At 50.5% G+C, this 27,147-nt stretch overlaps 1 protein-coding gene across 2 annotated transcripts; it reads right to left on the minus strand.

Annotated features, from left to right (window-relative positions):
* Nucleotides 1–221: 221 nt before the first annotated feature.
* On the minus strand, nucleotides 222–27,147 carry SIN3A (SIN3 transcription regulator family member A). 2 transcript variants are annotated; one of them, XM_042885664.1, is made up of 21 exons: nucleotides 27,091–27,147; nucleotides 22,596–22,816; nucleotides 21,027–21,203; nucleotides 19,862–19,968; nucleotides 19,025–19,307; nucleotides 17,421–17,672; nucleotides 16,921–17,073; nucleotides 16,436–16,594; nucleotides 15,567–15,656; nucleotides 14,538–14,656; nucleotides 13,327–13,537; nucleotides 11,757–11,873; nucleotides 10,827–11,065; nucleotides 9,722–9,905; nucleotides 8,720–9,293; nucleotides 8,070–8,239; nucleotides 6,538–6,711; nucleotides 5,637–5,729; nucleotides 5,208–5,302; nucleotides 4,478–4,685; nucleotides 222–2,628 (listed from the first exon to the last, which is right to left on the minus strand). In XM_042885664.1, the coding sequence occupies exons 2-21, from the start codon at nucleotides 22,782–22,784 to the stop codon at nucleotides 2,398–2,400; spliced, it is 3,825 nt and encodes a 1,274-aa protein (XP_042741598.1). In that variant the 5' UTR covers nucleotides 22,785–22,816; nucleotides 27,091–27,147; the 3' UTR covers nucleotides 222–2,397. The 2 variants fall into 2 exon arrangements, with proteins under 2 accessions (XP_042741598.1, XP_042741597.1); XM_042885663.1 differs by lacking the exon at nucleotides 27,091–27,147 and adding an exon at nucleotides 26,182–26,248.

A 27,147-nucleotide genomic window follows, 5' to 3' on the forward strand; every position in this document is an offset into this window, starting at 1 on the left:
GGCTACTGCATGCAGCCACTGCCCCCCAAAACCCCGTTGGGAGAGCCCTGCTTGGTTGCTGCATAGGTGCTTTCCTAGCAGCTCAGTGGGGCTTTCTCCCTGGTGATGCACTGCTTGCTGCCCCGGTGTCTTAATGGGGAGCCTGGGCCCCCCCATGTCATGCACTGCCCGCCCTTGGGAGCTCACAGTGTGGGGTGGGAAGAAGGATCCGCACACAGCAGTTAGCCCTGATATTTTAATGGAAATACTGCACTACAGTCAAGTTTACAACATTGGTATAGAAATCACATGGATAGTGGGCCGAGGATCACGTTACAGAATACAAAAAGCAAGTTCAAATAAAAAGAGAAGCCTTGTTGCTATGGTACAGCCAGGCAGGGCGGGATGGCCCTGGGACATGCAGGCGTCGCCCCAAGCCAGGCCTCCGCCGCCCACATGTTCACTGCTGGATCACCTTCAGCATACAGAGGAAAAAGGGGTAGGGAAGAAACCTTTCCAATGGAACAATAGGGAACTTATTGCTGGCAAACTCTGGCTATTCCCTGCTGGGCGCTTCCCTCTATTTTCCTTTCTCCATAGGAGGCTCCCGGTCACCACCACAGCCAGACCTGTCTCCTGCACCCGGGCTGCTAATGAGTTGGGGCTCTGTCTGCGCCCCTCAGTTCTGCACACCCGGCTCTCTGCCACGGGAAGGAGACAAGCTGCCAGCCCAGAGATCCCTGCCAGATTGTGGTCACAACAGCAGCAAAGCCACGCTCCCAAACCAGGAAGGAGGGAAGCAGATTGGGGTGCTCATACTGGCAGCACTGGTTTGTGCAAGGAAAGCTGCCTCCTTTGAGGAGGAGAGACAGTGCAGTTGTGGCTGTCGTGGCTTACGAAGTCTGTATGTCGACTTCATTTTAAAATCAGAATCTTCCCTGTGTTTAAATATCTGCCAGCGCTAAACTTCTATGCTTAAAAAAATATATATCCCATATGTGGATTTCACTAGTGAAATGCACTGAGACCCACCCCGGCCCCTGCCCTTCTCTTGCACGCGCACACCAACACACACACAGAGCAGCTCTATCCAATACTGGTTTGGTACTTCAGATGTTTTTCTCCAATACTGAGAGGGAAAAATACACAAGCACAATCAACCTCAGCTAAGTAGCTCAGCAACACCTCCCAAAAGCGAAGGTCCTTGGAGCTGGAAGACTAGGTGGATAAAAACTACCCACCGGAACAAAAACATTAAAAAAATTAAAAACTATATAATATATATTTATATATCTCAACAGACCGCTTATACCTCAGTTGTGTGAAGCACAAAACACGCACGCTGCCTCTGCTTTTTCCTCTCAGATTGTGAAGCCAATCGTAACAAGGTGGGACGCACTCCCTCTCCTCATCCCCCAATGCTGCATGCTGCACGGTGCATCTCAGACCAGGGACAGGGCTGTGGATGAGCGAGTGTCTTCCTCCAGTAAGAACAAAGACATCATTTTTATTTACAAAAAAAGGAGAAAAAAGTTTCCACACAAAAGCACTACAATGATAACTCCCTTTGGTAAAAAGTGTAATAAATGTCCTCATAGGTCTGTCTGTCGGTACTAATTCTCAAGCCACCTGGTACTATGGTACACAAGAAGCTAGTACAGTTATGCTAGCACATCAAGCATACTTCCTTTAATTAAAAAAAACAAAACAAAAAACAAACAAAAAAAAAAACAAAAAAAAATTGACAATTTGTACATTTATTTACAAAAAAGGAGGGGAACATGTTAAAATTGTGTTGTTCTCTGTTGTGTGTGTGTACGTACATGTGTGTGAAAAGCTGGTGCATGGCACTAGGAGAGACTAGTAAACAAGCAGGTACAAAAAAACAGTTCCACTGGCACTAGAAAGGACAGACCAATCTGCACTGGTTGAGTCCAGCATGGGAGGGAGGGGAGGGAAGGGAGGAACCGAGGGTCCGGGGGCCCGCAGGGGAGCCCAGCGCCTCTGGGCTGCGGGACACATCCAAGCAAGGAATCTGAAGACCACCGAGGCGGTCAGGCGGTGGAGAGCCTCCTCCATTTCTCCTCCCTCGCTGCTCAGGCCACCGGGGAATAAAGCCTCAACACTGCTGGTGCGTATGAGCTCGTTGCGTCTCTCCAGGACCGCTCAAGTTCAGGAGGGTCCTTCCCTGTGGGGTGCATGCTGAAGTCCAAGGGCCGGCGGGCAGGGCTCCCAGCAGGTGCCGGGACACCCGTGTTCCTACAGAGAATCCCGCTGGTGACAGCTTGTACCAGCCACACACTAATCAAGTGGCCACGTTACGGAGATACACAGTGAGGGGAGAAAGGCATCTTCCTCGTTTCCTTGATGCGCACGCACACACACACATCTCCCGGGATCTTCCCTGGCCCAGGGCATTTACGGTGTCTTGAATATTGTGCCGTATTTGACGCGGTACTTGTTAATGCTCACAAAGTGCAGGGTCTCTGTGTCACAGGTGGTGGTGCAGGGCACCAAGCCCTCCAACCCTTCGCCCATTAGCCACTTGCTCGTCTCGGCTGCCATCTCGCGGGTGACGTGCTCCTTGGTCCATTTGTCCACCCAGGCCTGGAACCTCTGGTGCAGCCGCTTGCTCACTCTTTCATGGGACTACAGAAACAAAGAGGTGTTACAGAGAGGTGGCTCCAGCCCCAAGCTACGGCGTAACGCGTGGCAAAGAGGCCAGGCTGCGAGGCAATATGGCCAAAAGATTTGCAGGGCAGGTGCTGGCCCTTGCTAGCGACAGAGGGAAGGTCTTGGTCTTGGGAAAGGCCCACAGGCCTCCTTCCAAGAAGTCTACCTCTAAGAGAATTACAGGACAAAAAGAACTCAGAAATACCAAAAGATTGTATCAAAAACAGGCCATTCTGTCACGGTGCTCTTTTTCTCTCTTTTTTCTTTTTTAATTTAAAATGTATTTTCTTGTATCCCACCACGTAGTCCAACAGGTTTGTGGTTAAATGTAGCTTCTGCAGCTCCTTCAGCATACTGAGAAGTTATACTGCATGCTACAGTGTAAGAGGTTCAGTATTTTGACTAGGTTAAGATGCTCTGTGATAAGCACCAGCACACGGTATCCTGCTTATAAGGTAACTTCTACAACCCTGAGCCAATTGAATTGGGTAGATGGAATTCAATCAATCAAAATCTTTAGTATTGGCATTTCAAAGACCCAATACTGAAACAGAATACTCTTATCTGATGTGAATGTGAGTTTAACAGAATTACAGCTAATTGAATAAAATAATTACTTGTATTTCATCAGCAAGAAACAGATGAGAGCAGTCGTTTTAGAGGTTTAAATAAACGTCCAACAGAGCTGTGAAGGGATGATTTCCAAGGCAGGAAGCAGAGGACACTTCTCCCACTCCCTCATCTCCCAGCCAATTTTCTCAGCGGTCAGGAGTTCACTCAGGAAGACAATAATTGAATAAACAGAAACCCAATATCTGCAGCTACAGGAGACACTGCTGCTGACAGAGCCCCCCAGGTACCTCTGCTTCTGGTTGCCTAAGCCAGCAGCTTTCACCAAAGTCTGGCACTTTTCACTTTCCTTTGATGTCCTAAGCAATGGCACTCTGGTTAACGTTTAGTTTTAAGTAAATTGTAATAATATTAGAGCAAAGTACTTGAAACTTCAAGCCTGAATAGCCATCCTAACTGGAGTTTGTTCTTAAAGCTCCAGAGGTTTTCTCTGCTAGGCAGAAATATTCCCATGCGACATGAGAACAGTGTCAGAGCATTCTGAGCACCTACCCAGTTTTCTCCACCCAAATCACCCCTTGAGATCAGGATTTCAGATCCCCAGGAAAACGCCCATGGTGATTTGTGGAGCTGTGAGCTCCCCTGCACCTGTCCTTGACACGAAAGCAGTGGTTGTAGAGCAGCCACTGCATGTGTGTGTGTGGGGCTCTGCCATGCAGCAGCGACCAGAGGACTCCCACTCAGTGTCTGGGGACAGGAAGGGCTGAGGGATAGCACCCAGAAGGATTGGCTGGGACAGAGAAAATAAGATGCTCTGCACTCTGATTTCTCAGTGGAGAAGCCCTGGAAGAACAGATCCCCTCAAAAGGCACTACAATTGCATGCAGAGGACAGGTCTTCCCTAAAACGGGGGGACCACCATGCAGGGAAAATGCCTCCTGGAAAAAAATTGAGGAGCTAACGGTCAAAACCACTGTCCTACCACAGTAACACACTCTGGAAAGAAGGACAGAGGCAACAGGATGAGCAGAGTAGAAGGCACGAAGAAGAGATTACACCTTAAGAACATTCAGTACATTTTTGGTGTCTGGGGAAGACAGAATAGCACACCATCCTCCTGGCAACACAAAGACTGCTAAATGTTACCCTAGGACCCCCCAGGGACATTCCATCTGACTTTTCCCCACCTCACTTCGGGAGCAAGAGGTGCCAGGAAAGCCCAGCTGCCCACCCCAGTCCTTCCACTCGCTCCTACCTGCTGAGCTCGCAGCAGAGCAGTCCTCCTGTACATGTAATCCTCCGATTTGATCACGTACACCATCTTATAGGAGTTCAGTTTGAATTTACACTCCAGCTTGTCCAAGCTCTCCACGTTCTCCATGGACTTCTTACTGTTTCCCTCCTTCCCTTCCTTCTCCTGCTGCTCCCGACCACGCTGACACTTACGGATCCGCCTCAGATTCCTGCAAACCAGAGAATCCCTCTTGGAATTAGTGCCCACCCCCTAGGACTGCTAGGCTGGAAGTAGCTGGTGGGTCTGCGCTGGCCCCTCAAGAACCTGACCAACAGTTTGTATTAAATTCATTCAGGTTCAGGCTCCTACAACAAGTCGCCCCATGGGATTTATCTACTTCTGAAACCATGGTTATTTGCAATCAGTTCCCTGGTGTAGCACTGGGTTGTTTTAGGTAAACCAAGGCAGAAGTGCCAGAAAGCAGTCTGGTAAGTCCCCAGACCTCTCTATACCTCTCTGCCACCTGCAGATCATGCTATCTCTCAGTCACTGGAGAGCAGGAGCCCAGGGTGGACCCACAGGCTTTCTGGACAAGCAGCAGCATGGTACCTCTATGCCACGCTGCCAGGGTAATGGCTTCTGTAGTGGCATTAAAACACAGGTGAGACCAAAGGCTCAGGAGAGTGCAACCCTCTGCCCTCCAAGGGACAAACCCATTGGGGAGGGTTCACCCCACAGCCTGGCCACTCACCTGGGCAGGAAGACAGGTTTCTGGGCCAGGTGCTCCCGGAGCTCAGGGGAGGTAGAGTCAGAGTTGACGTACCGCTCCACGTAGTCTGACCAGCGCTGGAAGTGAGCACACAACAACATCAGACACTGCTTTCCCACTGAACCACGCGGGGTGATAAGGAGGCTAAGCTGCAAGTCACACAGGAGAGCACCGGGACACCTCCGAAGGCTCCCTGTATTTCATTCCTACAAAGGCAGGTACAGTGCTTCTCTTTGTGGTTTTTTGGCTTCTCTAATATAAAGTAAACCAAGAAGGATTTACCTACTCACATCACTGAAAGCTTTGCAATGCTTTCTTGACGTCTCTATCTTGTGCAAACAACTGACTGGACATCCTCATCCAGTGCACCCTTGACCATCACAGTCAGCTCTGTGGCCAAGCAGCTCTTACCTCTGCTTCTACAGGGTCATCAGAGTTCTCCTCCTCTGTGTCCAGCAGTTCAATGGTTAACTGAACCTGGCCTCTGCTCTGGATGAACATCAGCTGTAAGGCAAAAGGGATTCAGTGAGGTTTCAAACAGAAAAAATATACCCCTCCACTTCTCTCTGAGGCAAAGGGACAATGAAGCAGCTTGCACAGTCTTAAGGCAAAAAACTGCTCCCTGCATTACTGCCAGCAAAGGGAAAGTGCTGGCAGCACTGCACACTCTTTGAGGAACAGAAAAACGTTCAAGCTTTTGGAAAAATCCTTTTGTGCTGATTTTGGAGAAGCACGGGTCTCTCATGAGCCCCCAACCTAAGTTTGAAGGTAAAGGAAGAGAGATTATCCACACAGACTTTTCTCTAGAGTACTGTGCTAGCTCAGAAAGGGCCTGACCACTTCCTGCATCTTAGCAAAGAAAGCATGGGTTTGATTAGCACAGCACACCACCTTTATTCATCCATGCATACAGTCAGCAATGATTTAATGCCCAGTTGGTATTAGCAGATCTTTCCACAGCCCACAGAGGTTGAGACACAAGAGAAATGGGAAAGTTTGAGCTAACAAATTCCAATGGGAGACAGCAAATCAGTCAACGTGAAGCATCAACATCCTTGCGTGCTGTTCCACTTTGCCTATTGGGACTGATGCAGTTTCTGCCACAGAGCAGCTGATGATGTGCTGGAAATACCACCAAAGCGGTGCTGAAGTTTGGGGGCACAGCACCAAAACTTTCAACTTTCCAGGCTTTCTGTAGCTGTGGAGACCTCAGGGCTCTTGGGTGCTTAACCAGTGCTCTGTTTTCAAAGGACTGGCACCTACTTTACAAAGCAAGCCCTTCTCTGCTCGCTGCCTTCCCACCAAGCTCTACCTTGAAGCAGTTCTCCTCCGACATGAGCTGCTCAGCTTTGCGCTGGTAGGTGGCCTCCAGAAGGTTCCGAGAGGACTGTGAAGCCAGGAGGCCTCCTGTGGCCCCGTTGTTGTTTTCTGACAGGTAGAGGTCTGTGACCTGCACGCAGATCTCATCGCTCACTATGTGCTGGAGCTGCCAAAAGGAAGAGCGAGGGGAGAGTGAGCGTGAGGGAGCTGTTAAAGCCAAGCTGAAAATAAAAGAGACCGAACACTTTTGTGCTCAGTGTATCCTCTTGCAAAAGGTATTTCTCTTCGCCTGAGGCATCTGGGAGAGCTTGCTGTGATATGCAAACCAGGGTGACCTACCAAAACCCTCAGTGCAAGAACCGGCTTGGAAAGTGAGAAAGGCTCCAAAACACCCTTTGTAAGTGGCACCCGGCAGATTCTGGCTTGAAAGAAGAGCAGCACACGGGGTTACACGTACATCTCTATTTGCCTGCATTGCAGGTTTTAGAAATAAAAGCTACAGTGGATAAGGATGGACTCGTTGGCTGGAGGCTGCCACGTGCCCATCAGCACACAATAGCAAGAAACAAAGATGTAACCAAGTGCTTAAGCCCTATGGGAAAAAAAAAAAGGATAAAAAAGGTTATAAAAGCATGAGTTTAAGGCTACATGTTCAGTAAATTCTTCCAGTGGGGATGTAAAAGAAAAAACAGCACTGCCTTCTAAATCAAAAAAAGCAGGTGGCAAAAAGAGGAAAAAACTACGTGCAGGAAAGCCTGTGAGCAGCAGCAGCAGCAGGGTGGGAAGGGCTGTGCTGTTCTCAGCACGGGGCTGCTACTGTCTGTGAGGACAGCAGGGAGAGATATGATACCTCACTTTGTACAAGTTAAAAATCGGAAATCGCTCAACTGTCTTTTCAATTCAGTTAAGCTCTGGACTGAAACCAAGAGCTTCTGAAACGCTGCTCCAACAAGGAATGGCCTTTCAAGCAATCCCACTCCCTGCCTCTCACATCTGGCTTTGCTCTTTACGCTACAAAAAGGCACATGAAGAATTCTTCCCTTGGTCACACATTCTTTCTATGTGCCCAATAAGAGGACTAGAATGTAACAACCAGCCTGAGCTCCTCAAGCAGGCAGATAAAAGAGACAAAGCTTTTTAGAAAAGGCACCACTGCTCTCATAGCATTGAAGAGAATGAAAGAAACTATTTAAATGCTATTTAATTCTTTTTCAAAGTTAAGGCAAGATTAGCTCCACAAATGCTTTCAAGTGGAAAACTTATATCCGTAAAGCTTCAGGAAAACAAAGGGAGAAGTCCACATGCAGAGAAAGGATATTCGTGATAATTTCAACACACCAGAAGTTACCTTTCATCACCTCTCCTTCAAGCAGGCTCAAAGCTGAGTTAAAGCACATCTGCAATTCAGCTGCTTACCCCCAAAATGCCACGTCTAGGTGACCGACACACCAGCAATCACTCAGGGACACAAGCAACCTTCCCTCCTCTAGCCTGGCACCCAGCCCCAGCCCAGCCAGCACCCACCTGCCGCACGATGCTCTGGATCAGCTTGTCCATGGTGAAGGCAATGTAGGCATGAATGGTGAACATCTCACGCAGGGAGTCCTCGTACTGCGACGAGTCCATGTTCCCATCCAGCAGGTTACGCACCATGTCCAGGAATGCCGGGTAGTAATCCTCCACATCGATGTCCACTGCAACACAAGAGCAAGAGGGGTGAGCATGGAATGCCAGGAAAGCCCTTCCCACTCCTCCTAGGACAGGATGGAGCAAGAGCTCCAGCCTTCAGCCAGCTCTGCTACTGGAATTTGTCATATCTTTTAAAGACCTTTAAGCCATGGGTACCCTCACATTCTCTGCTCTTCCAGCCTCCTCCATGAGGTCTCTGGTTCCGAAAGGCTTTTAGAAAGTTTGTCATTAGGGCACTCAAGGATGCTTTAGACAAGCAAGTGTGCAATTAAAGCTCTTATGAAACAACTGCTGCATGGTTCTGTTCTGCTGCGACTCCCTCCTGCCTCACATCTTCCCATCTCAACTCCCTGTTGCCCAGTGACAGTAAAAGACAGTAAAAGCCCATCGTAGTGTCACACTGCAGTACGTCTGAGACAGCGCGCCAGCACTGTCAGCACACACGCTGCTAACAGAAGCACCTGTGTGCCCCCAGGATCACTCACTTGGCTCCTTCAGCCTCAGCTGGATGGCGGGGCTGTCGCTCTTGTCTCGCTTGATGCCCAGCACTTCCCTCTCCCACTCCCTCTCCCGTGTCTCCTCTTCGATCTGCCGCTCGGCCTGGGTGCAGATCCGCAGCAGCCGCAAGCACAGGATCTGATGCAGCCTCATGAAGATGTACCAGTTGCTGTTCACGTAGAAGAGGTTGTAGACCTCATCCATGCCCCGCAGCTTCTGGGCCGTCGTGTTGTTGAACATCAGCTTGGTTTTGGGAGGACTGCCCCCCACACCGTTGTGCTTTTTTGCAGCTCCGGTAGCTTCATCCACATCCATTTCCTCTTCTTCCTCCTCTTCCACGTCTGAGAGTTCACCTCGCTGGGCAAACAGCAGGTCTGGAATGAAGTGGTACATGATCTGCTTGATTTTGTACTTGTCCTCTTTCTGGATTCCCGTCTGCCGCTTCACGTGGTGGATGATGAGGGAAGCAGCGTCCTCCAGGATCTGCTTGTCTTCATAGGCTAACGAGAGGTGCGGGCCTGTGGGAACCCCAGCGTTGTCTTCTGAAGCCTGCTCTTGCCTCTACAAGTGAGAAACAGGACACAAATTAGTCCCCCAAGCACTTCCCTCTGCCCACAAGCCCTCAGAAAGCTCTCCCAGTGACACAGACTTCCTCTCTCATTACACCCCCTCGCAACAGAGGAAGCATCAGGCCTCCCTCCCACTGCTGCCAGAAGGCTCTCTGCAACAGATGCCAAAAGTTCACAAACATTCTCCCTGTTTACAAACCTCCTCCACCCCGTTTCTGTTCTAGGAACAGAGCCCACCTGCTACCAGCAGGATGACAAGCCTCCTCAGCCACAAGCAGATATCCCAACACAGAGAGCGCAGCCTTTCTGTGGCTGAGCATCCCACTTCCCAACCACACCAGCATCAAGAGGAAAGGAACTGAAACTGCATATGCAGAATATATAAGCTTGAGGGAAGGAAACCGCTGGTGACCATCTTACCTCATCATAGATGCTTTCAATCTCATTGAGGAGACTCTTTGACCTCAGGACCTTGGTGTCGTTCTGCTTGAAGTTGATGCCCTGGTGGTCCAAGGACTTCAGGTAATACTTCTCATTCTGCTCTCGCCAGACTTTATTAAATCCTCTCTGGGCTTCTCGCCACTCCTCCTCTTTCATCTTTAACCTTGGATCAAGAAACCAAGGGTGAGCTAAGAGACATAAAGGTCTCACTCCGAGCTTGCGAGGAAAGCCTGAGACCTGGGAAACGTGCATCAATGAAAGCAGTCCCACTGAAAGGAGTTTTACAGGAGCAGCACTCTGCACACCCTTTGCTGAACAAAGCTCTCTGCACATCTTTGGACACCTGAGCTTCCTGGTTACACAATCCAGAACCTCAGCTCAGTATCTCAAGCAAAGCACCTGGTGCAGCACAGCCAGGGCAGCTCACAAAACAGTGTCCTGCAGCAGGGTGGGCACACTGTGACCCTGCAGGTATTGGTGGCAAAGTGGTTTCCCTTCCCAGGGACAGTAAGCTTTGGGGGGAAGAGTACCTCCTTGTAAGTGGTGCTACAGTTGTGCTTTTAGAGAAGACTTCCTTGTTTACACACCAAGAGGATAAGGACCTCACATTACTGTCTTAAATGTGTACACAGCCTCCTCTTTATGCATCTCCAAAGAGCTGCAGCCCCCACTCCTTTTTTTTTTGCAAGGATCTGACAGGAGAAAACTAATGGGGATCCAGGCGTGGTGCCTGAGCAGTCAGAGCCCACGGCCACGCACAGCCATGGGATTTGGAAAGGGATTGGGTTCAGCCCTGAACAATCCACACGGCACAGACATCTTCCTCATCTTACACACGCTGCCGTGCACAGGCTGGAGAAGAAACAAGGTTCAGAGCAGACAATAAAAGCTCTGCATCCCCCCAGCTGAGCGTTTGTGTTTCCAAAGGCGATTGTTATAAAACACAGCCACCGATCAGAACAGAATGCCTTTCTCCAATTGCATCCCTGTGCAGGTTAAACCCTCCAGGGGCAGAAATGAGCTGTTTCTAAACAAACATGGAGCAAGGCGGAGCCCCCAGGGCACAGCATTGTGGCTGTGGTACCTTTTCAGGACAATGGGAACAGCAACAGATGGGTTCTTCCGGAGCCCATCAATGATGTCAGCTGCTTTGTCTGCATATATCCTCTGCAGGGCCTTGCGGTGGATCACCTCCGAGGTGCCTCCCAGCGTGTTGTCCAGGCGGAACTTGGCCTGCTCCTCAGCAGACAAACGTGAGAGTTTCTTTTGGATGGCCTCAAGGACGCGGATCGTTGCCAGGTTGGTCTCCAAGACAACGTCCAGCTGAAGTGAACGGTGCGTTAGCCAGAGTTGAATAGATAAAACATGATACTTCACAGAGACTAAAACTAAAGCGACACGAAACAAGAAGCCGGGTGTGTTTAACAAGGTGGATTCCAGAACTGGTTTCCACGTTTGGCTGCGCTGAAATAATCCAGTTATATTTTATCTGCAGCCTAGGTAATGGCGCATCAGAATTTAACGTCTACCAGAACGATGCTGTTAAGAAATTACATTTTCCATATGGGAGCAGAAAACAACTGACAGTTCCTCTACAAAAGGACTTGACAGACCTGAGCACATTGAGGTAACTGCCAAGCTAACTCTCATTTTATGTCAAGAAGTCAATCATTTAACATCCTGAACGTATCGTTTCTCGGATTATTACAGGGGAATGCATGTTCTTACAAGCCATATGGGCACAAAGGGCAAAAAGAGATGCATTGATTATATGCTGTCCATTGAACAATTCCATCTGGAGTGATGTGAGAGAAGAGCTCGGTGCACAGAGCTTGGGCAGGGGTGGTAGCTTAGAAAGAGAAGTGGTTAACCAGATGCTGCCTCTTGCTTTCAGATAATGCAAGCTCTTATGCAGAGAACGTGTGATAGACAATAAAAACAGACTGCATTAAGGATAGAATCTGTACCATTAGCTATCCACAGAACCCCAAGACTTCCAAAGAAAAGAACTTACCTCAAAACGCTCATCCTCACACCTGTAGATGTGCTCTTCGTATTGTGTCTTCTTGGAGCTCACAAAAGTCGAGTCTTCAGACCAGGAAGGGAAGGAGACCCAGGTGTCATTCAAAACCTTGCAGTATGACAGAGAAAGACAAGCGTGACAGTCAGTCTTGGGAGGGGAGTGTCACACAGGTACGTGGCTGCTGATGGGGGAGCAGCAAAAATGGCTTCTCCCTTCCAGTGCAGAGGATGCCCAGCACCCATGGGGCAACCCCAAACTGCCGGAGATGAAACAACCCAGCAGCCTGGAAAACTCATCCATTGGAAATGTAAGAAAACACTTGCAAGGGAAGAGAAAAAGAGAGGTGAAAGGAGCCCTTCCATTCCATTGGAAGAACTGGCTCACCGTGGTTCACTCATAACATGTCTGATTTATTCACTGGGTGGTCATCATCCTAACCAGCACTGTTAGACACAGTGTGGTTTCTACCTCCAAATAAGGAATATCAATCCATATCCTGACAGAGATGCTGAGAACCTGCAGTTTTTCATTATCTCCAAAGCAGGAATGGACCATCCAAGCAACCTCAAAGAGGCCAAAAGCAACAGAACAAAAGATTTTGGTAGGCAATCTTGAAAAATCAAGCCTAATTTTCCTCAGACTGAAGCCTGAACAACTGAGACATTGGATTCTTGCAGAAAGAAAAGTTTACAGCTGCATCACACAAGATACTCTTGAGAGATGTGTCAGGACTTTGATTAAAAACTTATAATTCTTTCTTGCCCGAGTTGTTTTTGCTATCCTGCCATCATTTCAATTAGCCACGTATCACTGCTCACCACTTGACTTGATCACTGCATTCATCCTCATTTCTCAAGGAAAGGAGGGCAAAACTGTGATGTTCCAAAATCTTCTGCCTGTTTGCTCTCCCTGCTGACGGCAGTCACGCAAGGAAGGGGGATTCTAACACCAACGAAGGAGCAGGATCAGCCAGCACCATTCCTCTCCAACCCAAAGGTGGTTACATGAAGGGACCCAAGGAGTGCATCTGGTCCTGCAGTGCTGTGCCGGGAGGCCAGCTTTGCCCCTAGGCCAACAACGCTCCCGATGGGGAGCCAACCTCCTGACACAGCACACCACGTCGGCTCACCTCAGCCTTGCAGGTGGAAAGAAAGAAGCATGAGAGGGATATGAAGGAGAAACTCTGTACAGAAGATGTGATTTTCTTGTAAGCTTGGACTAGAGACAACTCTGAAAGCAGACTAAGCAAGAGTTTGATGAAAAAGGCAGCAATCACCTTGAATTACATACTCCCTGGTAGAAGTATTTAAACTTCACAGCTATTGAGGTTCTTTTTTTCCAGACACTCCCCAATGCTTTGTGCAACTCTTTCAGAATCCCCACTGGAGAAAAGCAGAGGGCAGCCACCAAAGCCCTGTGGGCACTGCATCTGGCACAGCCTCACCCTGGGAAATAGATCCTGGATCCAATCCACATGTTTGCAAGAGAGCTGAGCACTCTCATGTGCTGTGCTGTGAACAGCCCTCCTCTGGCCCACGGCTGCTGCTTGGGAGCTGCTTACCTCTTTACACAGCGGCGTCCGCCCCGTGCACTTGGGCTGCTGGTAGCTCTTGGGCAAGGCGCGGTAGCTGGAGCCCAGCCTTTTACAGGAGGCATAGTCTATCTCCATGGCAATCCCTTCAGTGGCCCGTTCCTTGGGATAAGTCTCCATGTGAACGGACTCCTTGTAGCCCAGAAAGTTTTTAAACCAGGTGAACAGTTCGGGGAATTTCCTGGAAATAAAAGGAATGAAGTGAAAAATTAGCTAAATAGAAAGCAGTGCGCAGTGCTGAGCTGTGATACTGAGGCTAGAACTGCTTGCAAGACACAGAAGTTGCCCAAGAAGACTCTCTGATTTACCAGTTTGGTGAGAGGACCTCTCTGCTCAATCCCACTTCCAACAAGTGGGAACCAAGTACCTGTCTGTTGGTCAGGTGGTGAACAGCTGCAGTGATATGAGAAATCAGACCTGTTACTGGAATCACTGCTCATCTATTGCTCCTCCATTACATGATTTATGGTAACGTCTGCCTTCAGAGTAAAAGAACTGCATGACACCCTTTCCCAATGCAGATATTCACCCTTCCAGTCGGGAGCACAGGTGGCAAATGGAAGAAATGCAGATTTTTTTTGGTTGAGTATTTCACCTTTCCTAGCCAAAACCAGCTTCCTGCTGATGCCTAATTCCAGTAGAGCTGCAGAAAGCATAAGCTCCCTGAAGCACTTTCCTTCCACAGCAACCAGTGTAATGGGGTCCCGAACCCAACTTACATTGCTGCTGCCTTCTGCATAGGAACTAGGAGCTCAAATCACAGAAACAGAGTTGCCCCAAGCTGATGAGAGGATAATTATTACAGTGATTTTAGGTGATTAATACAGACTCATTCTGTACAGTACTCGAAGTTATAATTTCTATTTAAATGACAGTACTGATTATCGGGTTTGGCTTCAGGGCAAAACTCAGTTGCTCTTTGCTTTTTTTTTTGGTAATTTTAATGGGTTTGTATAAGCACTCCTTTTTTTAGGGGACATTTCCTGTGTAATTGGACAGTTGAGCTTTTCTTGAGTGAAATAATCCATGGTTCCAGAGCAAGAGGCCACAATAGTGCTGTGGACTAATTCTGTGACACAAACCACGCAGCCACCAAGGTTGTTGGCACTTCTTTCCCTACTGTGCATCACAAACAGATGCACTGGATTTAGCTTCTCCCCCTCACACAAAGAGGCACTTACCCCAGGAATGGGGAAACTAGCTGCACCAGCTCTGCACGGGAGATCACCTCCTGGTTGAAAATAACCAGGCAGCGAAGGAAGTTTTCATATGCCTCTGTGCTTCGCAGAGCTTTGCGGACCTTGGGGAAGAGGGGAAAGGGTAAAGGTGAGAGCAGCTCGCCCATCAGCACCCAGGAGGCCTGCGTTCAACACTGTGCTTCCCCCCACCTATGCAGGGCTTTGTTGGAGAGGCTCCAAGGAGCCAGAAAAGAGAAGGAAGCCATCTCCTTGCTGGTATGGCTGCCACTCAAGTGCATTACCTTGAAGAAGAGAGTTGTAAGTGAATCAAACTCCCAGCAGCTGGACCACACACAAGCCCAGTTGTGCCTGCAGCACCAGACCCACCTGGGTGGGGATCAGGGCTAAGAGACCCGTGTCACAGTGAGCACCCCTCCAGGCCCCCAACATGACAGCTCAAGTCACCACACACACAGCGAGCTCTGCAGCCCTCAGCATGAGAAAACAGCAATTCATTCCAACACCATTACTTTTCCCATGAGAACAGTTAGCATCTACACATCAAACAGATCTATCATGATTAAGAAACTCGTCATTACAGTTACAGCTCTGCAGCAGGGATTTCTACGTTTACTCATGGGAACACCTACGCATCCTCCGAGCGATAGAGTGGTTCCCAGTCACCACCAGCTGGCTCAGTGTGCTGCAAAACATACGTCATGAGGGAGCCAGCATGGCTCTGATGCCAAGCTTTTCTGCCACAGAGCATCAGCAGCAGGTGAGAACTAGAGAATGAGCCCCCCAGGGAAAAAAGACACAGATGTCCATGTAAAGAACACCACCAATCTTCTAAAAAAGGCAGCAGATCTGACACAGGGATCAGACAATACAGCTGAGGTCAAGCAGACCAATGTTATCAGCGTGGCACATATATCACAAACTTCACTGTGACAAAAAAAAGATCAGGATGTATGCAGGCTACAGACATCAATCAGTGACACCAGACCTTGCTCTCTCAGTCTCACTGCTCACCTTCTCAAAGAACAGAGATTCTGTCCCCACGCCATGCTTGCTGGCTTCTGCCAAGGACTGGTCTTTCAAACCAAGCAGCTTTGGTTTTTTCTGTTAAAAAATAACACAAGAAAGGGCTGTTCAGCAGAGGAGTCACTGTATTTTGACCATGTGTCACACAAGGGCTTCAGCCTCCAGACCACACTACTTGCTCTCAGAGAGAAGAGTGGCTTTTTCAGAGGGAAACTTGTTTAAAATGTGGCCTCCATGTTAATCTATTCATCTTTAATTAGCTGCACAGAACGCCATGTATTTGTAATACAAGGTCGTATCCTTTCCTTTAACAGGCTGACTGAAACAATCACTGCTTGTAGTATCTCAATTTCTAACTAATGTGCAGAACTACCAAAATATTTTTTAAACCACCATTCATTCAGTTGATTCTTAGACCTCCCTAAAAGCAGCGAACTTCTACCTCCTGCACTCCACATCAGAAAGGCTTAAAGCTGCCTCCAAACATGTATTAATTCGCTGCATTTCGAGGGGAGAAGCTGGAAGAGGAAGGAAGTCATTGGATTTAAACAACATAGCTAGATGTGCCAACACTTTTCACACTTTTCTTCCCCCCACAGGACATAGCACACAAAGCAGGCACACTTGTCCTACTGCAGAGGCTCTAAACCACCAAACCATTCTTCTGACAAGGCTAAGCTCTGCTCTCTCAAAACATGAGTAAGCTGAAGAGGGCCAATTCAGCTACAGGAATTATCAGTCATCACTGCATGACAACATTTATCACGTGAAAAATGAATAAGCATGATCCTGCTCTAAGTTTTGCTTTAGTTTCCTGGGAAACACACAGCTGCTGAGCTAGCAGCACGTGCCATTACCTTCACTGGAGGGGTTGTCCCTGCTCCTGAGTGCCGCCGGATCTGACAGCCATTCTGGTTGGGTCTCTGCTGCTTGTTGTTGAGCTGTGGCTTCTTCACTGTGCCTCCATGATCGTTTCTCACCGACTCCACTTTCTCTGCAGTCGTCTTGCTTAACAGCTTAGTTACAAACAAAGCCACGAGATCATCAGAGCCGAGCTTCACCTCACCAGCCAAACCCTAATATGTCTGCTCCTCCCAGCTCGAGGTGACCCACCTACCTTACTGCGGTTACAGAACAACCCTTCCGAGCAAAGGAATTGTATTGAAAAGACAAGTTATTGACAGAAAACAGTCTATCATCCCAACCCACCTCCTAAACTTGGTAAAAGACCACTCCAAAAACGCAAGACAACAAGAAAACTCCGCTGCTCTGAGCTCTGGTTCCCCACAGAGACGCTTCCCCACTAGGTGCTCCAGCCCCAGCCTGCCTCAAGCAGACTCACCACCGAGCTGTTGGCATCTGGCAGGAACTGCCCAAACTCTGAGAGCAGATCCTCCTGGTTCTTGAAGAGGCGAGCCACCTGTGCATACACCTCCTGCTCCGTCAGCGCTGGTGTGTAGTTGCCCCCTGCCTCCTTGGCATTGCGCTGCTCTTTCTGTCGTACAAAGAGAAGGGTCAGACGAAAGGATGTCTGAACTTTTTTGGAGACAGAGGAAAAAAGCCCTCAGTAATACAAAGAATGAAGCAGCAAAGGTCTCAGCAGCTAAAGCAAAGGACTGTGCTAAATGCTCAGCTGGCTTTGGACTAGGGGGACGCTGATCAAAGAAGTGATTTCTTCACTTTTAACACAATGGAGCTCCGCTTAGCTTGCGAGCCAGTGGTAAGCAAATAATTATTGACATTGGAAAAGATCTACACAAAGAAGTCCAGCAGAAGACCAGAATTCCCATCTCAGGCAGCAAAGAAAGTGGAACGACTCCACCTGGCACTGCCAAAGCTCACCTGATACGTATGGAGGATCTCCAGGAAGGCTTTGTAGATGTCTGGCTGTCCCTGGAAGCGGTTCTTGATCTTGTTGACATAGTTGATGGCGTGATTAAACTCGACGGGCTGATTGTTCTGCAGGGATGGTGTGGTTCCCAGAGAGATTGTCACGGGTGTGTGAGGCTGCACTGGTGGTGAGCGTGGGGACGCATAAGGTGGAATTGGGGGGGTCTGCTGGCTGGCAGGTGTGTGCGCCTGCAGCTGCGATGGCTGAGGGGAGAAAGAAGGAGCAGCGTCAGACAGGGGCAGATCCTTTAGGCTTTGAACAAAGGCACTCGTATCCCACTTACGTGCCATATCCTGAAGAAACAAGGTGGTGTGTAAGTGTACATGGTGCCAACAGGGTCATCTCTGAGCTGAAGCATCACAGGCACAGCAGCTGGACATTTGCCACTACTACACCCAGTCAAGCAATCTCTACCCATATTCCTAGATGATTTCTGATGCGCTTCCTTACAATACTGGTTTGGTTTTTTTCATTAATTGCTACTAAATAATTACTCCCTCCCCAGGCCTAGGGAATTTTAGCACTCTCTTCCACAAACTCAATACTTCCTAGTAGACGTCTAAGCAAAAACTACTGTCAAGAGCCAAAATTGTGTTGTCTCATTTCCCAATCAGTGTTTTAAAGATTAACAGAAGCACAAAAAAAGGCAGACTGAGCAGAAGAGAGCCACTATCCAAAGCAAACTAACCAAAAATAAATAGAAATTGGGTGTGCCAGCCAGGAAGACACCACACCAGCCCCTTCAACTTTTTCTGAGCAGCTGTTTCTCCTTGCCACTGAGATCTGACAAGAGATACATTCAGTCATCAAAATACAGAAGCAAAGCATTTAGGCTCTCTGCAACACTGCAAGTTACTTTGTCTCTAGTTAAGAATGCTGGGAGTAAGGAAACAGCAAGAGAAGATGCAGATTTTTCAATATGGAGACCAAGAGTACATAGTGAAGATTGATTAATCCTTGAAATTTTGGGGATTCTTTCCCTTCTTTGCACATTTGGAGGTTCAAATACACCGGATTTTATCTCGACTGAGCTCTTAAAAGCCTCTTACATTACCCTACTCTGTTTTCAATCACGTAAAATACATATGGTGGACGCAGCATCTGGATTACATCTGAAGCAGAGACAAAATCCCTTTGTCATTGAGAGGTCTCAGTTTCAGGCACACAAACTGATACTTAAGACAACACTGTGGTCATTTTATTTGAACCCCTGCACTTCAGTTTGGTCAACAACGCCCACACCCGTCCAGCTGATGGCTGAACCAGACTACCCTTTCTGTTTGTTTTTGTTTTGCAGCAGCTGGCCAGTCTGAAAATGAGATTTTGAGCAATGCAATGTTACCACGTCACTACGCCAAGCATTTGGAAACACGCACAAATGTTCACACCGAGAGAAATGTCTCCATCACGGCCTCTGCTTTACGAGGAATTTCTTGGGATTTGGGTCATCCCGAGGCAGCAAATCCCATTTAATTCCCCACCTCCACACCAGTGTCAGCTGGAGGCAGCCAGTCCCCCACGCAGGAGCCAACAAACACCACTCGCTCACTCTCACCTTGCTGATTTTGGCAGGCGGTGGCTGCGGCGCTGGCTGTGCTGGTGTTGGGGTCGATTGCGCTGAAGGCTGCGACTGATGCTGGGGTTGGGGCTGTGGTTGGGGCTGCAGGCCATGAGTGGGGATCTGGTGAACCTGCCCCGGGGTCGTCACGTTCACCATATCATTTGTCTGCACCTCAATCTTGTAGCCAGGAGGCAAGAAGGTGTTGAAACCCATAATCAAGTCTGGGTGGCCCTTGAAGAGCTGCGATACGCGGCTGATCACTCCTGGAGTGTCAATGCTGAGCAAGGAATAAAATCAGAACGTCACCATCTTCAAACTCCCTCCTTGTGGCAACCCAAGCTCTGCAGGCAACAATTCTCCTTCCGCATTTCTATCTTACCATCTATAACTTACTATGAACCCATGAAACACAGGGAAACTCATTCCTATAAATACATTACCAACCTTAAGAATGACATAAGGATTATTTTATTTGTTCAGACTGCTTTATATCAATGAGATCTAGCCACAAGTCTGACCAGGCAGGCGGGCAGGACCACCAGACAGCCAGGTCAAACAGCTAGCAAGGCTGAGCTTGGGAACTGCAGCTGTAGGCAGCAATTCTTCCAGTATCAATGAAGAAATGGATATAAGTGAAGAAATTCTGAAACTCTCAGAACAGATCCTCAGACTCTCAGAACAGAAAGCACACAACTGCTTTCACACTACCACAGAGGTATGCTGCTCTGGAAAGGAAGGGCAGAGTTGAACTCCTGCTCTGTGCTGCCATGCCTACAAACATGCATACAGTGATAGCAGCCTGGGTGGAAGCAGCAGAATGAAGCTTTTTACCTCTGAGATTTGAATTCCTTCATAATATCCAAGAAGTCATTGTAGACCTGCGGCTGACTGCCGAACTGCAGCTTCACCTGGTCAAGGTATGACAATGCATCCTCCACCTGGAGACAAAACAGACAGCTTGCATTGGCACAGAAGATTTTATGTCACCCCCGGTGCTCAGCAAAACACGTATTTGAAAGCACAGCTGGGAGCCCTGAGCCTAGAAGGGGGAATTAAGGATCGTGATCTTGGTTGGAGTCATAACAGCATCACTTAAATAAGAAAAGCTCAGAAAACTACACCAAAAAGAAGAAAAATAAATAATAATAAATAAACCAAAAACAACTCAAATCAACAGGATTAGTCAGAAGGCACATTCTCCAAATTCCCCGTGTCACCACCAGTGATGTGACTGCTAGGATAAACAGAACTAGACTGAGCATTTTTCCTGCATTCATGTGTGGAAATTATTATAGAAGTCTAAGAATAAGCAGAAAGTGGAAATGACATATTCAGAGGAATAGATGCCTGCCAGGTACACGCTTTCTGAAAGCCAGACATTTCAGTTCGACACATAAGGATTTTGAAAATGGCAACTGTGGGAGGCAAATTGTTTTACGCCTCAAACAGCAAGAAGTTTATGAACCATTCGTGTACCAACAGCCAATTTCCAGATATACTGAAAGCACAGCCCAGCCTGACATGAGTGCTCTGTGCAGTTTGTAATCAGCTGCACCTGGGCCCTCTCCCATGTCGGGAATTAAAGACAGCAAGGGAGGAAAGGTGAGCAGGGACAGTCCCAACCTTGCATCTTGGAGGGACAGCCAGCAGTTTTGTTGGGAGAAAGAACCACGTGTTACAAAACCATTTTCAGAGGGGAATGGAAATGAAGCAGAAAAGCGTCTTGCCCAGCAAAGCACTGGTTTCCAGCTCGACAGGAAGAGACCTGCCCTGCATGTGGGACAAGCTATCAATTCATATGTATGCCTTGTTGCTAGAGCCAAATCTAACACAACTACTCACAAGGGCTACTTTTGGTGGAGTTTCTTCTCTTTTAAGGATTTTACAGAATATAGAATACATCCTTCTGCACTCCCACCTCACTCCTGCACTCCCACCCTCTGAGGCCACGCATTCAGACAAATCCCAAACCTTTGGGCTGTTCCACACACATTACCTTGAGCCTCTGGAACTGCTGCTGGCCCTGCACAGGCACAGCTGGGGGGGCTGGGTGTGCGTGGCTCTGCACCACCTGGCTGCCATGTGGCTGCACTGGGGCGGCGTGGTGGTGGCCGCTGTGCACCGCTGCCAGGGCCGGCCCGTGGCTGCCTGAGCTCTGTGGCACGGCTGACACCTGGAGAGACAGAAAGGACCGTGAGTGTTTGTCTCATCACCAGTGCTAACAGAAGGAAGAAACGCACAGGGTGTGTGATTCAGATCGAGCCAAGGCTCTCTCTCCTCTCTAAAAAAGTTGGAAGGGATCCTAAAGCCCTCCCCCAGCACCATTCCCCTGCTGCAGGCTGGCTGCTCCCAGCTCAGGCTGCCCAGAGCCCAACCACAGCCTTGAGCACCTCCGTGGATGAGGCACCCACAGCTCTGGGCAGCAGTGCTGGAGCCTCATCACTCTCATAGTAAAGAATTTCCTCATAAAATCTGATCTAAATCTCCTCTCTTTTAGTTTAAAACCAGCAGTGGAAGCCTCTCAGAACAAAAAGAGGCACCTAACGACCCTGTGGTGATATCTCTAACAGTTCAATTGCTTGAAAACCTCCAATCTAAATGTCAGCCTGTTAAGCTTAAGATCACCCAAGATATCCAAAGTCTGTGACAGGAACACTGCTAGAACAAGTGTTCTCCTTGCTAATGAAACACGGATCTAATCTCTGCATGCACTTGTCTCTAGGATTCAGAGACTGTGATCTTAATCATTCAAGAGAGTGTTGTTCAGAAGAAGCCAAGTAACATCACGTTGTGTGGTCAGGGCAACCTTAATGTGCTTCACGGAATCACATAGAATGGCATGGGCTGCAAGGGACCTGAAGGATCACAAATCTCCAACCCCCTGCCACATGCAGGGCCACCAACCTCCACGTTTCATAGCAGCCCAGGCTGCCCAGGGCCCCATCCAACCCGGCCTTGAACACCTCCAGAGATGGACGGGGCATCACAGCCTCTCTGGGCAGCTGTTCCAGCACCTCACCACTCTCACAGTAAAGAACTTCTCCATGACATCCACCTAAATCTTCTCTCCTCCAACTTAAAACCATTTTCCCTGCTGTTATCTGCCCTTTCCAAGAGTTGATTCCCCTCCTGTTTGTAGGCTCCCTTTAGGTACTGAAGGCTGCAATGAGGTCACCTCGTAGCCTTCTTTTCTCCAGGCTGAACAAGCCCAGCTCCCTCAGCCTGTCTTCGTAGGGGAGGTGCTCCAGTCCTCTCATCATGTTACTGGCCTTCCTCTGACCCTCTCCAACAGCTTCCCCTCTTTCTTGTGTTGGGGGCTCCAGACCTGGATGCAATACTCCAGATGAAGCCTCACGAGGGCAGAGTAGAGAGGCACAATCACCTCCCTGTCCCTGCTGGCCACCCTTCAAGTGAGACCTACTAGAAGTTCATTGTCCCATCCTAGTTTTTTCTCCCACCAGGCAACTGAAACAAAAACCTTGTCCCAGACCCGGACTTCCGCCATGCAAAACAACATACTGAGTGGTCGAATTGCAATTTCCCCCCTAGGACGTGGCAGACCTACCTGGTAGCTGGGAGTTACTGAGTATTGGATCCCTGTAGCAGACTGCATGGTCTCTGAGACTGCCTCATACACCGGAGGTGCCGGGGCGAGCACACGGTGCTGGTGCTGGAAAGCGTCGGTGCTGCTGGTGATACGTCTCTGCTGCGACGTGTACACGGGTGACTCCTGCTCATCCAATCGCCGCTTCATTCTGAACTCATGCTCGGGAAGCACTAAAAAACCTGGTCAAAACAGAGCAATTAGAGAGGGACATTGATTAATCGCTCCCTGCCAGCTTCGGGAACGCCAAGTTTGCCAGGAGCAGGTAAGACGAGTTTCGTGTCGATTCCTTCATGTCGCTATCTTGAGACAGGGAAATAGAACTAAGATTCAGCATTCTGTATGAAACGTGTATACTGCAAACATGCAGCTTTCTTGTTAGAAATAAAGCCCTGCTTTCCAGTTAAGGATTTCTTCTGTCACTGAAAGTAAAGCCCATCCTGAACCCCGTTGGGCAGCCCAGGCTGGATGGGACTCAGGCACCAGAGATGCCCTAGAGCACAAGAGGAGGGCAGAGGCAAAACACTGCCCATGCTGCCTTTGTACAGCAAGCCCTCTCCAAATCAAACTTTCAGCCAGATGGAGATGCTGACTCTGCCTGGGTAACACATGAAGCTCCCCATAGTAAGTGTATAGGGCAGCCTTAAACCCTTCACTAACATAACAGACCAAGGTACTGGGGAAATATACAAAGATACTGCCAAAAATACACCTGGCAGCCAGCTCCTCACACAGCTCCTTCCACGTGGAGGGAAGGAAGAGCTCTTTGTGTCTGCTTAAAGCTGCGCTGCAAGTTACACCTCCCAGAATACCAGCCCCAAAGCTTCAGAACGTACCCGAGCGTGCTCCAGGAATTTTCTTAGCTTGTTGTACCCGCACCAGGTGTCTTTCTGCTCAGCTACAGACAAACCAACAGCCCCCTGGGCTCACAGGGAGCTGCTCTCATAGCCTTTCGCTCTGAACAAACTCCAAGTTGTATGCTAATGGAGCCTGGACCAAGCAGAGCAGGCTGGCAGCAAATCTGGGAGCTTTGCATGACAATGCCAGGCCCCGGGGAAAGTCTGGGCAAAGCCTTGGTGGCAACCATTTCTAGAAGGCTCCACAACCTGGAACTGAAGCCCTGGGCTCTGCTGACAGCCAAGCATTGCACCTGCCCCAGCTCCTGCATCTCACGGGGGAACACATGCTGGTGAAAGCTCCCAAAGTGCATTCCTCCCATCCCTGAGGTCCCACTGATCTTTACCAGGTATGTCCCAAGGATTTGCTCCTTCAGGAGGGCAGACTGCAGCGTAGCAAGCTGTACCTGCTGCAGAGTAGTATTCCGTGGGTAACTACGACCACAAAACCACTCAGAACTTCTGCAGCACAGAGCTGACATCACAGGCAGCGCTATGGTTACCATATGGTTCTCTAGGCAGCGGAACACGGCCCGCTGATGGGCACCCATCTCCATGCGGACTTTGACTCAAACATTCAGAAAGCCCCCAGTTCAAACTGCATCATCTGTGGTCTTAATTGAGGAGGGAAAAATAAAGATTGAAAAATACAGTATGGTCTGCGTGAGACTGAAAGCAAGTCCACAAACTTTAGGTACTGTCCTTCATTAAAAGCATTCATCTGAGGCTCCTGGCTCAGGAATGGCTTCACAGAGCAAGCTCCACTCTACACAGACCACATGAGGACCTGCATCCCATCCCTCCCAGCCTCACTCCTATCCAAGCTACCTTTTAACTTCAGTCAGAGCACTCCTTTACAGCAATATACCCCTCCACAGGAGGACAAAAGCTGCACTCTGCTTTTTCACTTTCCTTTTCCTGGGCTGTAAGTTATCCCTTTGCAGGAGGGCAGTGAATCGTGCAGGTCTGCTGTCTGACACCTGTTGGAGCCACAGCACTTCTGCACACTAATGATGCTTTCAAGAGCAAGCTGTGAAACCTCACAAGAGAGATTTCAGTCCTTGCAGATGTGAGGCACTCCTGAAAAGGAACAGGGAAACAGCATAGCTGCAGGTCAAGCATTTAAGATGTGCAGGGGCTGCTTAAAAGCCCTTAGGAGGCTACAGCATGCCACAGGCACCCTGTGAATCTCTATGAACCTCTAAAAGGGAGCACTCATGCCACTAAAAGCCAGAGATGATGAAAAATCCTATGCAGCAGGCACACTTTTGCACATCACCTGCTGTCTGAGCATGCTGAAGAACACCCAAACGCACAGATCCTCATACTGACAGCTCGTTGCTGTCACTCTGAATGTCAAGCATTAACATCTGGATTGAGCCGTACGGAAAGACAGGAGTTTGCTCCCGAGGTGGAAAGGACCCAAAGCTGGGAAGCAGCACACATATGGCTCAGGATCACAGAGATGTGACATCCTGGCTGCCTGCTCCTGGCATGCCCTGCCATGTGGGCTCTCCCTGAGCCTTGGCATCCTCATCTTTGCTCTCCCTCTCCACATGCAGGCAGGATGACCGCAGTACCTGCAGCCACCCATTACCTTCACTGTGACAGCAGAGCCAGAGGAGCTGGGAGAAAGTGGCACAGCTTTGAGAGTGCACCCATAGCCCTGCAGTGTGGAACACCAGCCACAGGACTGCGGATCTGCTTTAGCTTTACCAGCCACGAGGGCATCCCAGCACAGAGCATGGATCATACATCCTGGGAAGGCAAGTGACTCGCTCCTGTCATGGTTATGCCTTTCTAACGAGCTCACAGCAGAGACTGCTGGCCACAAGCACAGCGTGAACCATTTCTTACAGCACCTGTTCACAGCAGTGCTCTTGTGCGTACTTAAATGCAAAGGGATTGCATTCTTATTTATGCATCGCTTCGCTGGGTGTGCTGAAGGTTTCTGTACAGCCTCCCCATCCCCTATTGATCATTCAGGAGACACAGAATTTGGGGTTGAAGGGACCTGTGTGAGTAGAAGGGGAGGTCTGGGTGCCTTCCGGCCCCTCCCCGCGCTGCAGCCCCAGCTTTACTCACGGTGCCCCTCAGCTGGGAGGGGTGGAGGGGAGGAAAGTGCGGGCTGGGAGATGGCAGCCTCCTCCGCCCCGTGCGGCTGTTCCTAACGCTGTGCTTTTACGGGATGGAGATGATCCTACAGGTGCTATGAATCAGCGTGCGGGCAGCGCGGCGCGGAAACCCTCCGCGTGCTCGCCGGGAACCGTCTGAAGAAACGCGAAAGCAGGAAACGGGAGCTGGAAAGGCACGGGTGGTGGGCAGGGCCCGGAGCTGCGAGGGTTGCGCTGAGCGGGGCGGGGCGAGGCGGGGCTGAGGCGGCCCCGCGCCGGGGGGCGGAGCGGGGGGCGGGAGGCTCCGTCCCGCAGCGCGCCCAGCGCCGCTCGCCCCGCCCGCCGCTCCCGCCATGCCGGGCTCCCCCCGCGCGCACACACACACACACACACACACACACATACAGAGACACGCACGCACACCGGCACTCAGGGCTCGCCACGGCACCGGGTCCGACCCCGCCCCGCCGGATGGCTGCCCACCCCCCCACACCACCTCCCAGCCCCGCGTCCCCCCAGCGCCGCCGATACCCTTACCTCGAAGCGGCGGCGCCCGGCGGAGGCACGCTCCCTCCCGGCTGTGGGCTCGGGGTGGGCGCGGCCCCGCGCTCGGCCCGCGGGGAAAGCGAGGGGCGCGGATGGGGTAACCGCCGCTCGGCCGCCGCGGCGGAACGCTGCCCGCTTCTCTGTTCCCCGGGAAATCCCGCCCCTCCCCGCCGCAGGGAGGGGGGAGCCCCGCGCGGCGATTGGTCGAGCGCCGAGTCGCTCGGTGCACCGCCCAACCGCCGCGCTCGGCCCGCCCACTTCGCCCGCCCCCATTGGCCGCGGCCGCCAGGAAGGGGATGTGGAGAGGAAGGGGAGGGGGGAGCGAGCGCCCGAGAAAAATGTCCGTACAGCCAGCGCGCCCCGCCCCCTCCCGCCCCCGCAGCCTCCCCATTGGGCGGCGCGCTGCGGACACAGCCAATCTGCACGCCGGACAGCGCCGCCGTCACGTCGGGGGAGTAAGCCACGCCCCCTCTCCGGGGAGCCCTTTTGTGGAATGTTTACATCGGGGCAGCGCGAAACGGCCCGGGTCGGGCCCCGGGCCGGTTGGGCGCCGTCGGGCCCCGGGCCGCCTCGCGCTGCCGCCTTTTGTCCCCCGACCCCTCCACTTCCGGGAACCAGCACGTGGGGGGGGGGGGAACACAGCGCGCAGCCAATGGCCGCGGGGGGCGTGGCCGCGCGGCGGCGGAGCGGGCGCTCCCCCCCCCCGCCCCCCACACACACCCCCCCGCCCCCCCCCCCCCCCCCCCCCCCCCCTCCCCTCACCCCTTCCCTCTCGCGCGCGCTCGCGGCGACCGTTGGGCGGGCGGGAAAACGGCGGGCGCGCGCCGCCTTTTCTCCCCCTCAGCGCTTCCCGCGCCTCCCTCTGAGGGGCCCGGCGGGCCGGCAACGGCTGTGACATACCCAGAGCGCGCAGCGAGGCGTCCTGAATGGAAAAGGGAACCTCCCCCAGGGCCCCAT

Source organism: Lagopus leucura, unplaced genomic scaffold (assembly GCF_019238085.1).
Source record: "Lagopus leucura isolate 7727_CA_CO unplaced genomic scaffold, USGS_WTPT01 Super-Scaffold_100052, whole genome shotgun sequence".
In the NCBI taxonomy this organism is placed as follows: Eukaryota; Metazoa; Chordata; class Aves; order Galliformes; family Phasianidae; genus Lagopus; species Lagopus leucura.

Bases quoted from the DNA above. Each gene is read 5' to 3' on its own strand.
- SIN3A (XM_042885664.1), bottom strand. From the start codon at position 22,784: ATGAAGCGGCGATTGGATGAGCAGGAGTCACCCGTGTACACGTCGCAG. The intron at 17,673-19,024 runs GTGAGAGTGAGC...TTCTCCCCTCAG, and splicing joins CGCCTGCCAAAATCAGCAAG to CCATCGCAGCTGCAGGCGCA. The intron at 11,874-13,326 runs GTAAGCAGCTCC...TCATACTGCAAG, and splicing joins GGACGCCGCTGTGTAAAGAG to GTTTTGAATGACACCTGGGT.